This window comes from Melanotaenia boesemani, chromosome 10, assembly GCF_017639745.1.
Source record: "Melanotaenia boesemani isolate fMelBoe1 chromosome 10, fMelBoe1.pri, whole genome shotgun sequence".
Classification (NCBI taxonomy): Eukaryota; Metazoa; Chordata; class Actinopteri; order Atheriniformes; family Melanotaeniidae; genus Melanotaenia; species Melanotaenia boesemani.
In genome coordinates this window covers 34134496-34148888 of record NC_055691.1, presented here as the reverse complement: position 1 = coordinate 34148888, position 14393 = coordinate 34134496, and the positions used below count along the sequence as shown (strand labels likewise).

Genomic DNA, 14393 nt, shown 5'->3' with positions numbered 1-14393 from the left:
TGAGTAAAAAAGCTTGAGTTGATACGTTGACTTTTTAAACCCTAGTATGTAAACTTCTACCTGAGTAATAAATGTGAATACTTTTGGCACCTCTGATCATCTGTAAAACATATTGGGGCTTCAATGTGGCCTGCATAGCTTCCACAGCACATGAATACTAGTATTTATTGTTAATGTGTCAGTATGCATTTTCAAGTGTGTAGGACTGCTGAGATTCAGCCATATGAAGCAAAGCCAACTGGACACTACGTCTTGGAACAGATGGACAATAAACCAAAATATACTCTGAAAATAACCTTGGAGGTTGAATATTCTGCAACCTGATTTCACTCAGATCAAACTGGATTACAAATGCTAAAGGCAAAAAATGAAGCAGAAAGACCCACAAGTCTAGCAAAGCAAAGCAAAGAGACCAGACTTCTGGCAGTCATGGCCTACAAACCAAGAAACACTTCATTTTTATATGGACAATCTTTATTAAGAATAAGTGAAAAAGTGACTCACACAGACTGGGAGAATTCAGGGGCTTCATCGTTGACATTTGCCATCCTCACACGAACCGTGGCAGTGCCAGAGTGAGGCTCGTCCCCACTGTCCACTGCCATCACCACAAATTCATACAAATGGTTAGTCCTCTCATAGTCGAGCCGCCTTGCAGGGAAAACAGTCCCGTGGGGTGAAATGCTGAAATCCGGGCTCAGGGTGTAATAAGTGAGCTCAGCGTTTAACCCCGAATCACAGTCAGTGGCTAAAACTGTCAGGAGGAACGACATGACACAAGGACCATCAATTAATACATAATGGAAAAGGGCTGATGAGATGGCATCAGCTGATAAATATGTTGACATCCGTGGAGATCATTATGTCTTTATGGCCTTGCTAAACATGTAATAAATCATAAGCTCAGACAGCTACAATTACTAGAACACAAACTGTGCTTTGCCAGAATGATTACCATCATTTGCAAAAATTAGCTTAAAGACAAGAAAAAGTGAAATGTATGTGTATGTGTATGAGCGTATGTGTTTGGAAATAATTACACGCTGAGGTAATTACACAGAAAAAGTATAGATTTGCTTGTGATGTGCGATGAGATCTTTTTCAGGCTTCAGTCCCCAGCTACTGTGAATTTCACTTAAGCTCCATGTTTCACACACATCCTCTCTGGCTCATAACACGTGCATACATCAGTTTCCTTTGATGTGTTTATTTCCTGCGTGTCAAGCATCAGCACCGGCAGCCTGTATATGCCAATGTCTTATTTTTCTTCTATGTCAGCTACTTGTAAAAACAGTTCCTGAGTGATGATTTAATATACATTATTTTTATTTAGCTTGATTAATATGAATGATTCATTAAATGTTAAAGGAATTTAAATAGTACATTTCCTTTAAAGTTCAATGTGACAAATCACATTTGTCTTTGCCCAGTAGAGACATGCTAATGGTGACAAGGTTTTTTTTTCCCCCCTTAAGTGCTTAAAAAAACTTTGATCTTTAGCTGTTTAGCCAAGGAGTACATCCAGATTTCCAATATTACCTTTTTCTTTGGTCTAATATGTCCCCTCCCCCTTAAAGTTGATCTATTTTTTAACTACAAAGTTGCATTTTTTTCATGGTATTCGAGCTACAGTCTATTTGTAGCACAAAGATCTAACTTTCATGCTCTTACTGTCAGAAGACTCCCTGTCTCTGCTACTTCTATCTTTGATTTCCTCACTGCTGACATTCTCCCACCAAACTAGTTTTGCACTGATGCATCGGTTTGTGTTGGTTGCCATTTTCTCCCACAGCTTGCTCTGCAGTGCCAACAGTTTCAACAGTTACAGGCTGCGTCGTCGAATGTTCTCAGGTTAAATTCGTTCAATTTTTCTCACAAAACAGTTTGCCAGACATTCTCACAACCATGGAGGACCCTGAAATGTATAGGGAAATAATCTGATATAGTTCTGTATTTTATGTGTTTTCTAAGAGGTGCATTTGCCCAAAGACCCTGTTAATGTGAGAGTGAAACATCAGTGACTGCTATTTCTCTATTTGAGGCTAAAGCTGAATATTTCACATCAATTAAAAAGGTAAAGAATCTTAACGACACCTCAGCCTCGTGATGTGAGTTCAATTAGAGGTGCAATTTATTTCAAGGAACAAAGCAGCAGTGACAAGCATATCAAGTTATCTTTTCAAAGGAAGGCTCACACACTAAACGATAAACACCTGTATCTGACAAAAAAGGGAAAATAAGTACAGACATTTCTACTACTCTCTGACAATATTTTTTTTTTTAAGTTTGTGTTAATTCAAGTTAACCTGTGATGACAGCCAATCTTAATTAAACATGTAGTATTTGATAATCAGATATACCATTAGTCATGCAGAATACAACAAAAGCACCTCCATTTGGTCTTATCAGAATAGAAGAGCTTATGAGGCAACATGCAAGCATTGCACATCTGTAAAATGAAACTATGAAAGGGAAGGTGTGATGCTTTAGGTTTAATCTAAGAATACATGTGCAGTTTAATTGTAAATAAAATATATAAATAAATAAAAAAAATTTAAAAAGTAACTTTTTTGTTACTTTCATTTTCTGTTTCAAAAGGAAACAGATGGATGTGAAATATGGGGTCAGAGAAGTCTCACCCTGCAGCAGGGATGTTGCCGTGGTTACAGTCTCAGGGACTCCATCTACACTGTAGATGGACTGGAGGAACTCAGGGACACAATCGTTCTCATCCGTTATCAACACCTGAACCTGATTAGTGCGGGTGACAGGAGAGGAGAGGGGAGGAGAGGAGAAGAGGAGAGGAGAGGAGAAGAGGAGAGGAGAGGAGAGGGGAGGAGAGGAGAGGAGGAGAGGAGAGGAGAGGAGAGGAGAGGAGAGAAGAAAGACAATTAACCACTCTTTATTAACTCTTAAATCCAGAAGACAGCCATATAGATTCCCTGTACAGGAAGTTGACCCCAAAACTTAATCTTAATTACATTTTCTAGCCCCACTAGTTGCCCGTTCAACACATCCTTTATCTTCCACTTCATGATTTTCCTGAGTCAAAAATAGACATGTTTTGAGCATGCGAGTGCTTCACTGTGTTTTTTCGACAAAAGCCCTTAGCTGCCCTGCATCCTACGAGCTCCCTGTCACCACCATGTGTAAAGTGTGAAGTGACAGCTGAGTAATAGTCCTGAAATAGCAGGAATAGGTTTTTCCCAGTTTCCGTCACCTATTCCGCAACGTGTAGCTGTGCAGAAAGACTTTGTCAGCTAAAACTGTGATGTGAAGACAACCTGTGACATGATAACTGGGTAGCAAAATGTTTAAAGTAAAAATTTAATTTAAACTGGATTCATGAATAGTTTTACTATAAATGCTCACTTGATAATGAAATTTACAGATTCGGAGGTTTCATACCCCAGAGCATGCTCTATATTTTATAGAGTTCATCTCTAGATCACACTCACAAAAAGCACTTTCCAAAACACAAAAGGAAAGGATGAAACAAACTACAGAAAAAAAAAATCACTAAGCCCACCGGTCCACTTGTTAACATTTCAAATTCATTCAGCCATGCCATTCCTGCAGACAGCGACAAACTCTGCTGCTCTTCCTCTGAGGTTATCACCAAGCAGTGTGATGTCAATAGGTCAGCACTGTTTTCACTGAAACTCATACAGGCTGGTCTACGTTTGCACTGAGGCGCAAACACTACAACAGAACAATAAAACAGAAAGAGTAAAAAAAAAAAAAAAAGGAACATGGAAACTGAAAACACAAACAAATTTAGAAACCAAACCAAAAAACCAAAAATAGCTCAATGGGTCCACATGTTATAGAAAACACAAAAACACAAAGGAAACTTCACAAAAAAACCATCACACGATACCCCAGTTCAGACCCGAACCCGGACACAGAAAACAGGACAAAATCACAGACATTTTAAAACACACGAAACAAAAGAAAACTGAGAAAGCACACCAGTAAAATAAAGAAAAAAGAATAAACATAAGTTTTGGAAAAAAAAAAAAACACAATGAAAACGCTAAACTTTTTTAAAGACAACGGAAAACTCAAAAATTCCCATAAAGAAAGAAAAGTAATTATGTTTTAGATATTCTCTAACACAACGATAAAACAAAATACTTTTTTTTTTTTTTCATTTTGCTTGTTTTGCTGCTATTTTCTCTGATATTGATATTTCTGTTTCCTCGCTTTGATAAAACATTGCAGCATTTTTTTTCTTGTGTTTTTTTCTGAGCTTTCATGTTTTCTAACATTTATTTTTTACCTCAGGGTCATCATACTCCCAGCTATCAGGAACTTTAAAGCACTCGCAAAAGCAGTAGCCTGATTTAGAATTTCTCTGCAGTATTAGTAAAGGACCATTTACCAGATGCAATAGTAAAACATAACAAGCAGACCTCAGCTTTGGCTAGCTGACCAGAGGATGTGCACTCTTACATAACTTGGGTTTTCTGGCTGTATCACCGTCTAATTAAACCAACCTCTGTGGCAGTGCTGAGGGTGCCGGGCTCCTCGCTAGCTCGCACCATCAGAAGGTAGCGTCGTTGGTCACTCTCATAATCCAGCGTTCTCGTCAGGCTGATCTCTCCAGTCTCCTTCCGAATGCTGAAAAGGCTGCTAGGATTGATCAGCAGGCTGTAGCTGATTTGCTGATTCTGGAAAGAATTGGCTAACACAACCAGGAACCTGCGAACAAAGAAATAGAAAAAAAGAGTGCTATTTGATTTCAGCTGCATCCATTGTGAATTAAGTTCAAAATCCGCTTTCCTACGTCAGCACTAAGCTGTAATGAAATCAGTTACTTTATGCCTCATTGCCTACGTGCTACAAACATGGTCAATCAGTACTTGTCAGTTCTGTGTAATAATGTAATGTCATTATGCAGACGCCAATGTTGTTTTTATGGTTAAGAGAGTTTGTGATCCTTAATATCATGTGATGATGTGATGATGATTGTCAGTACTACGCTGCTGCTAGAGTTTTAACCAGGACTAAGAGATCTGAACACATCACACCAGTTTCGAAATCTTTACACTGGCTTCCAGTCAGTCACAGAATAGATTTTAAAACCCTTCTGCTTGTTTACAAATCCCAGAATGGTTTAGGCCCAGAATACATCTGTGATATGTTCAGAGAATATAAACCTAGCAGAGCTCTTAGATCCAAAGACTCTGGTCAACTAGTCCAGACCAGAGTCCAGACTAAACATGGAGAAGCAGCATTTAGCTGTTATGCTGCAAACAAATGGAACAAACTGCCAGTGGAGATTAAACTTTCCCCAAATGTAGACATTTTTAAATCCAGGTTAAAAACATTTCTTTTCTCATGCGCCTATGCATGAAATCTGCACGGTAACTTTTTTTTAACTTATCTTGCTTTTAATTATTTTAATGTAATTTATTATTTTATTGTGATTATGTGTTGATGCCTTTTACTATTCTAAATATCTGTAATGTCTTTGTTTTATGTAAAGCACTTTGAATTGTCCTGTACATGAAATGTGCTATACAAATAAACTGCCTTGCCCTTGCCTTGCCTTACTAGTGTGAAGTCTTAATGGAGATACAACACCTAATATATGTTTCCATTTATGTCTGCATTAGTTACTGTAGGCATCTGTAGGACATCTTACATGTTGCATAAATTACATGTATAGCAACAAAAAAGTGTCCTGGGAGATCACCACCTATGAATGACAGTATTAAAATACGATACAGAACCTCAGTAGGATGTCACATTACTGTCATTTCTTTTAAAACGATTATATACTTTTGGGCAAGGTGAAAACTTTTGGTGTAAAATATACATTTCATGGTGCTCTGCCTCTTTCACATAGCTTAAATTATTCTCTGCTTAAGTATGAGAGTGGATGATAAAATATGCAGCACTTACGGCTGTCCTTCAGGCGTGTTCTCTGGTATAGAGATGGCGTAGCTGGCATTGGTGAACTGCGGTGCTCTGGCCCCTGCCACCAAAGAGAGCATGGCAGGTGCACTGTGGCTTCCCATGCCGTCGAGGGCCACCACACTTAACAAGTACTCTCTCTCCCTCTGAAGCACCAGCCCGGTGGTCACCACCTGGCCTGTCTTCTTGTCCACAGCAAAGCAACCATCACCGCCTACGGGGAAATACAATGACATTATTTCCTATTGCTGGATCCAAACCAATCCAATGCTGCTGGCTTGAAAAATTACTCAAGTGAAATGAAATAGGCCTGTCTCACTGGGTTCATTAAACTAAGGCTCAAAACACATACTGAGTTTCTGACAAATTTTCTAAACATCCACATTTAAATTCACACAATTTAATTAAAATCAAAAGGTGAAGATATTTAAATCATACTACACTGGATTTGTCAGGAACAACCCTGACATAAACACGGAGGCTACTATTATAGCATCTTGATAAATGGATCAACACTCACTGTGCTTTAATTCAAATGACTAGAATAACAGACAACCTGATGAAGTTAAGACTTTTAAATCAGTATTAATGAGAGGATTTTTTTTTTTATTTTGTTTTTGGGCTCTACAGTAAATCTTCAACAATGGCCATAGGCTAAAATCACAATTATGCTTCATTAGACCAGTGTATTTGTCCAAAGCAAATCACCCAGCAGTAGTCTTTATATATTTCTGTGTTTCACACTGAGTGAAATTAGTGAAGTGAAGTTAATGTTAACAGCAAGCGGGAGCTGGTGAAGGGTGGAGAATGAAGTGAAACTCACATATTTTATGTATTTAGCATAGCTCTCAACTTTTTTTATTTTAGTGTAGATAGAAAAATAAATGTCACAACACATATCCGTCGGGGTTATCATCAGCTTCAATCAGAAATCTTACAACTATTAATGGTCTTTAAATGTTGTAGCTGACTGATGTTCGACTAGATCAGGTATCCTTACTATTGATCCTTGAAAGGTGGTGTCCTCCAAGTTTTAGAAGTCTTCCTGCTACAGCACACCTGACTCAAATCAATGGGTAAGTAGCAGACTTGAAACTTTGATTCTGATATGTTGCAGCAGGGAAACTTCTAAAACCTGCAGGACTTTGGCCCTCAAGAACAGGAAGTGAGGATCCCTGGATTAGACCAAGTAAGGTATCCTGAGGACCAAGCACAGATCCTCATGTCACCTAACTTGCAGAAAGTGAGTCACAGATTCATTGCAATGCCACTTAGTTGTGATGATACATCTTCTGATGCCAGAAGTATCCTGAAATCACTGAGTGTTCTGGGTCCAGTGCCGTGTACTCCCTGCAGAGGGACTGACCTGCAAAGCCTCTGCACCCTACCTCCACAGGCAAGTACCTTCCAGGCTTGCCTGTGGCAGTTACTGTCTAGGTCCTGGTACTTGTCCCTCTTCAGCTCAAAAGCATCCTCCATCCTCTGCTCCCATGGCACTGTGAGCTTATTTTTGTTTGACAACATTTTTTGTTGCGGCTGACACCAAAATGATGTCAGGTCTTGTTTTGGCAACATGCTGTGGGAACTTGGGCTGCCTGGCTGGCTCCAATGCCAGCTGCCTGTCCGGTGTAGTGTTAAGAAGCCCTGGTGTTGCTCTAGTTGTTGTTCTTGGCTTTTCCCAATCTCTGACGAAGCTGATGGTACGCCTCCTGGGTTTGGGCCTTCAGTATGTGGCAATAGGACTGTAGTTGCTTTCTATAATAGTCTTGAGTGTCTGATCATGGTGCCACAGTTTCTGCCTTCCCCAGGGTTTTGGGCAGCAACTCAGCATGTGCTCAATTTGGTAGGGTTGTTGTGCAGTTCATCTTCCAGAGTTCAGAGTTCATTTCGAGTTCCACCATTGGTTTCAAAAGCAATAAAGCAAACATAGCAACAATAAGAGGAAAAGAGAGGAGATTGTGATAATGCACATTTTCAGAAAGAGAGATAGATGGTGGGGTCTGTGCAGCCTTTAAATACATCACAGCTTCTACTTCTTCTTTTTTGTTCCTTTAACTACTTGCATGTTGGCTATTCTGCACAACACTGCCCCCATAATTTCCAGGGGTACTGCTCCATTTCCTCTATTTGACTGTGCATCCCCAAGCTCTCTGAAAACAGATTGAAATATGCATGAAATGAACGCAGAGGACAGATGGAAGATTCTATCTGTAAAGTACATGCATATTTAACACTAAGTATAAATGAGTCCAAAGGTTGTTTAAAATGACTGGTTTAGATAAGCTGCATGCAACCATTTCAAGGTTCACCAATTTGTAGGTTCCTAAATTCTCTAGTCAGAAGAGAATGGAGGACCGACCCTCAGGTAGCCCTGTTATAAGAAATTCTATCAGTAACAGCAGTGCAAGCAGAGAAGATTTTAGCTCCGGTCATCACTAGCAGCTTTGTCCCAGGAGAAAATGTTGGCTCTACTCAGAAAATTGTGTCCACCTGTTTGAACTCAAACAACACAAAACCCCACATTTTTATCCTCAAAACACCAGAACATGCAGCAAAGAAAGTAACATTGACTCATGGTTATTAATCTTAAAACTCAAACGCTCTTATGTCTGTAATCTATAAAACATTTTGCACACACACAAAGTCTCCAGAAAATACAGATTTTCTGAAGTTCTATGTGAAAGATTATTTATTGAACAAAAACTCTCATCACAGAGGTTGGTTTGTGCCTGTATATACAACAAGTCATCTTTGTTATCATTTCAATCATGAACATTGAGTGTATGCTGTCACCAAGTGCTTACTCAAAGGGAATTTGTTGGGATCTGCTTTCTGAAAAGTCTGCTCAGAAGACCTTTGTTGTGACTTGGTGCTATGCACCCAACTGAATTGCATTTAAGAGAGTATATCATACACAGGTACACAAACAGTTAGACAAACAAGACAACAGCTGTTAAACTACAGTAAATTACACCTGCTATGGATTATTTATTCAACTAGTCTTCGTTCTTGCCATCTTTTATCAGCTGACATGTTCTTAAAATGGTGATAAAAAGACATTAGGCATAATCACTCATCAGTCATGACTGACCTGCCTTCAGTTTGCTAATGATGAACGCACATTGGAAACCACTTTAAAACTTTGTGTTTTAAATCTGTCTATTGAGAAACATAAAATAACATTTATTGTTGACAATAACATGTTTCTTTCAAAGGCAATATTATGGACAAAAATACTAGATACACATGTTACACACATTAAAAAAAGACAAAAGACTGTACTAACAATACTCTAGTAACCCTTTTAAACCCACCTCCCTCCCTAGGAGTGTATAGCTACCAGGAATCTGATTCTCTCTAAATGCAGAGCATCTGTCAGCTCTATAAGCCAGAGTTTGGAGGAGGGCACTTTTTTTCTTTTTCCATAATAGATCTGTTTTTTTTGTTTGTTTTTTTTCCGGTTATAATGTCGTGTGGTAGAAGGGATCACTGTGGTGCATTCAGTTTTGGAAGCTCATTAGGTATTTCCAAAATGATTAAAACAGAGTCCGGATTTATCTGCATTTACAGGAGAAAAAAGAAAAATGCTACACTAGAATTCTTGTAATTTGGGGCAAAGTGCATAGTTATGTGACAAGTTAGCCTCCATAAACCCACATTTGTTACACAGAGGGGAAACCTCCCGGATTATTCTATGCAACTTCGTCTTGGAGTAGTGTAATCTGTGCAGGATTAAAAAAAAAAACAAATAAATAAACTAAAACAAAACTTTATAACTTTAATTCTTAACATTATTGGTAACATACAGTACATGATTGAACCTAAAAGGTACTTTGAACAGTAACAAAGCACATGTCCTTCATAAAAGGTGTCCTTGACTTTGTTCAGTGGAGGTCTATTCACAAAGGGATAAACAGTCACAGACTTATGTGATGGGATTTGTTGGCAGTGTAAAAAATAAAGATTATCACCAGAGTAAAGTACAGTGAAGAGGTTCCTGCCCTTGACTTCAATTTCTACTTCATGGAATAAAAGCATTCACCTTTCTGCAAGGTTTTATGTTATTTTGATTTTTTGCCATTTCTTTTCCTGTGGGATTGAGTTTCTGATCAGTTGCCCCCATCCTACCCACACCGTTTATCCTTTTAAAGCCCTTTTTCAAACCAAGAAAAAATGGGCAGATCTGGCCCTTTAACAATTTTTAATAACCAAAACCAATTGTTGAATATTTATAGTTTATTACTTTGTGATGTCAAAATATTTGTAGAGCACTGTTGTATTATTATTGTATCCACCAGGCAGAAGATAAGTATCAGATTGTGTACAGCAAAGTTTTTACCATAAAATGAAGAAAAAGGTCTCAGAAACTGTGTGTATCAAATATGATACATATGGCATTATAGGGTTAACTTTACAATCTTGCTGTTGGTTTTCCATCAGAGTGCCAAAGGCACAGAGGAAGATGTCAGCATGAAAGCAAGCATAAACAATGTGGGATACAATCTAAAATATTTAAATAAAAAGCCTCATAAATACCAAATGGAAAGGGATGTGTATTCAGACATTTGTTAGACAACAAGGATATGCATAATGGATAGTGATAAAAATCGTTGCATGAAGGACTGTTGCAATATCAGATTTTTATCATGATTATTGTGGCCGGCAGAATTCCCTTTAGAAATGTCACTTTAAAATCTAGTGGTATTCTGCACTAGCCAAGGCTGAAATGTTTACTTCTGTCATTTTCACGATAAAACTAGTCAGCGTTGACATCAAACGTGGAACATAAGTATAGATAAATCCGGCGGCTGTTATGAGTTGCGTTATCTTGTGGAACTGACATTACTGAGCTGGCGAATCCTAATTACTTCATATCTGCCAACATGGACATGGATTTCTGGACTGATGACATTAGACAGGGGTCTACAGTTAGGGGTATGCCATCTGGAGATCTCCAAGCTATTGTGTTTTTTAAATTAGTCATCAATGCACCATCAGGGAATATAAATTTAACTGAATGATTATGGTCACACTGTTGCCCTGATAAGAGCAAATAACTTTACACTGAAATTACATTACATCTCCCAAATTAGTCAATCATTCTCAGCAACACCACAGACGCTTGTCTCTTAGTCCGTTAGCATTAACTAGCATAACAAACATTCACCATTTGTTATGCTGGTCAAATGGTGCCGAGTGGCAAAATGTACTACATTTTGTGTCAGATTGATGACTGTTCACCAAAATATACTTGTCTTTTTTTTTTTTTTTTTTTAATTGTTGGGAATAAAAATCCAGTGTTTTCCCAGCAATAACAGCATGTAATTTCTCCTCTGTTCCTCCCCAATGCAAAAACACTGCCATCAGCGGACAAACAGCGTCAACCGCTGCCGCCATCGACGTCACACAGACAGACAGCGGTAATCTTCAAGCAGTAAAGCTCTGTGATCTTTGCATTCACTTTTTTTTAACCACAATTAAAGTAAAATAAATAAATAAAAAGCCTAGAAATGCACAAGTCCTTCCAGATTTCCTTGGTGTGGTTAAAAAGATAGTCCAATTGTCATCTGTTCTACTTACACATGCACAGAAACGCCACCACAGCAATGGCGGAGGGTCTACTGCTGGTGTTTACGCAGGTTAGTCTAAAGCAATCTGACAACCTCTTCTACTCCTTCCACTCCAAAAATCTGCTACCCGGTCCTCATGTATTTTTTCTGTCTGCCATTGCAAGACATGCTTTCCCTGGTCAAACCACACACTAAAGCCTTGCTTTCTGCCATACTACTGCACTCTTGGGGACCAGCTTTGAGAACACAACGAATCGGGTGTAGGGCACATGTCCCATCACTCCAGTGCCCCAGGCCTGCTCCTCAAAGCCTCAACTTTGTGGTTTTGCCTTGATTGAGTAGCATTCAAGTAGGAGTAGGATTCCCTTTTTCTCCTTCTTCCTCTACTCTCTACTCTACAGTCATTTAGCAGACGCTTTTATTCAAAGCAACTTACATTTGGGAGTAAGAACAACACAAGCAAGAATTCAAACAAGATGGGACGTCATAATTAAGTGGTAGTCAGACTGCTGTGAGTCCAGTTGGACCCAGGTGCTGTCATGTAGTGCTAGAGGCAGTGCATATAATTTTTTTTCAGTTTTTAGTTTTTAGTTTTTAGTTTTTCTTCCTCATCTGGTAGAGGTATGGGCCATTCTTGCTACTAAGGCAGCCATCATCACATTTGGTTAAATTCTCTAACTGTAGTAGCAAAAATGAAATCTACACACAATCATTAGTGTTTGTTTTTTTTGTTGTTTTTTTTTTTTCCTGTTGACAAGCTGAAACAGTTCTAATCAGCGCTCGTGTATTTAATTTCTAAATCATGTTTGTTCACATGGAAACTACACAGGACGTCTTACTTTTCCACCCCTGCTAAGTACAAAACAGGGTCATGCTGTGATCATCACTATGCCAGCTACTCTCATCTTATCCTGCAGTATTTAAAGTTAAGCACATAAGAAAGTTGGATACATGCACGTAAAATCCTCACAGCAGGCTGACATTACACAGAAGAGAAACTTGTGGGTAGGATGTTAGATGGCAAAAGTAAGGCTTAAGAGTTTCTAGCATGGTCATATAATCAATGGGCACCTCATGATAATTGTTGTTTAACTTAAATCAGGCTGCTGTGAGAAAGAGTAAATCCCACCAGCACCATCAGCACATCCCCAACCTCTCCCAACATGCCTCGATCCCTTCAACCACAGGAGGTCTACTATCCTGGCTGACTTCCAACAGTCCCCTGCATGTATTTCTGTATGAGCGAATGTGTGCTTGCACGATTCTCTGTGTGCATGAAACAGAGAGAAGCAGACAAACAAGAGTGCATAAAAAGTGCATAAACAAATGTGTGAATGCCTCTGGCTGTGTGGGATTTTCTGATTGTGTGATTTTGGGTCTGTGTTTATACGTATCAGAGAAAATGGGGAGATAAAGCCAGAGAGGTAGAGAGAGGCAGGGTGAAAATAAGACAGAGAAGCTAATGGACACCTAAAGAGTATATAAATGCATGAATGAACATGTGAAGGCCTGTGGCTGTGTGTCTGGGCGAATGTGCTGGTGCCAGACTGGTTATATTTATACCCACAGCTCCACAGCCTGTCAGTTTACTTACCAGCTACATGACATATCCTACATCCCTCCTATATGACTTGCATGTTTATATACATGTATATGAGCAGCAGAAATCCAGGAAGCTTACCATCTGACAAAAAGTATTCAACTTTTCCACTTCTGCCCTCATCCCCGTCATGGGCCTGAAGCTGGTAGACAGACGTTCCCGCAGGGGCCTCAGGAGACACAACAGCCAAGTAAGGGTACGGCTTCATGTTCCATTCAGGGACATTGTCGTTGACATCACTGATCTTCAGCTTCACCTTATTCAGGTACCAGTCTGGGCCTGGGGATATATCAGAGAGAGTGACAGAGCTGTGGTTACTAAAACTGACAGCTGTCATGTAATTGTGTGTGTAAAGGAAAGACAAGCAACCAGGGAAATATGAAATACCAACAGCGGGTCAACCAAGGGTATAGGTATTTGAGATATAAATTATTTCAAATAAATGGAGAAAGATAAATCAGCAGGGTTATAACAAATGTCAGTGTTTCTTGTGTAAGAAGTGAAACTGATCCCACTGCTCTAAATTCAGCTCACAGCTCTGGTCAATTTATCATATCACCCTCCCAGGAGACTAATTATGTCCTTTTTTTCACAAGTTGACACAAGTTTATAAAGTCCTAATAAAATAGCAATGATATCCCTTTGTCAAAAGACTGAGGAGGTATAGTACAACAGCACCTTTTAAACCGTGTCTTTACAGCTCTGTTTACAACAGCCAGTTTTAAGAAATACTCCACTCAACACACCTGTCCTTAATGGGATGCACCTCTTCTGAGATCATTCCTATAGCTTTGTGCAACCATACAAACATTGTTTTAGATTCAAAATAGACTCAATAACCCTTGAATCACACTGCACTGTATAAGAGAGCACGTAGTTTCTCATTTGAGAGTTCAGACTGGTTCACACAAAAAACAATGACATACAAGAACTGATTGAAAAATACATCACCAGCTTTTTTACTCTCAAACAAACACATTTCTCTCATCAAAATCCCAGACACAGACAGCTGGTGTGTGATAGATAGATAGTCATGTCAGAATGTATCCATCACTCTAGTCAAAGTAGACAAACATTAAGAACTGTTGCTTGTATGAAGTTGAACTATATTCACAAGTTTGTGTTTGTTTGTTTTTTTTTAAATGAACCAAATTAGTAAAAAACAGGAAGTTGTGATTTTCGGCTTATGATTGTTAAAAAATAAATTAGAGGCCAACAAATAGTCAGATTTTCTAGTAGTAATATAAAACATTAGACCACATGTCAGTAAAAGCACTTTTAGGTCATTTGCCTTATATGTT

The 14393-nt window shown here is 38.8% G+C and overlaps 1 protein-coding gene across 1 annotated transcript in view; it reads right to left on the bottom strand.

The window, feature by feature from the left end:
* LOC121648042 (neural-cadherin-like) overlaps positions 1-13317 on the bottom strand; it is a 72825-nt gene extending 59508 nt beyond the window's left edge. Inside the window, exons 1-5 of the mRNA XM_041997954.1 lie at positions 13174-13317; positions 5911-6136; positions 4500-4704; positions 2640-2751; positions 505-754 (exon numbers count right to left, since the gene is read on the bottom strand). Coding sequence (XP_041853888.1) covers positions 505-754; positions 2640-2751; positions 4500-4704; positions 5911-6136; positions 13174-13300 — 920 coding nt within the window. The 5' untranslated portion in view covers positions 13301-13317. The remainder of the gene's footprint in view (positions 1-504; positions 755-2639; positions 2752-4499; positions 4705-5910; positions 6137-13173) is intronic.
* Between the last annotated feature and the right edge of the window lie 1076 nt (positions 13318-14393).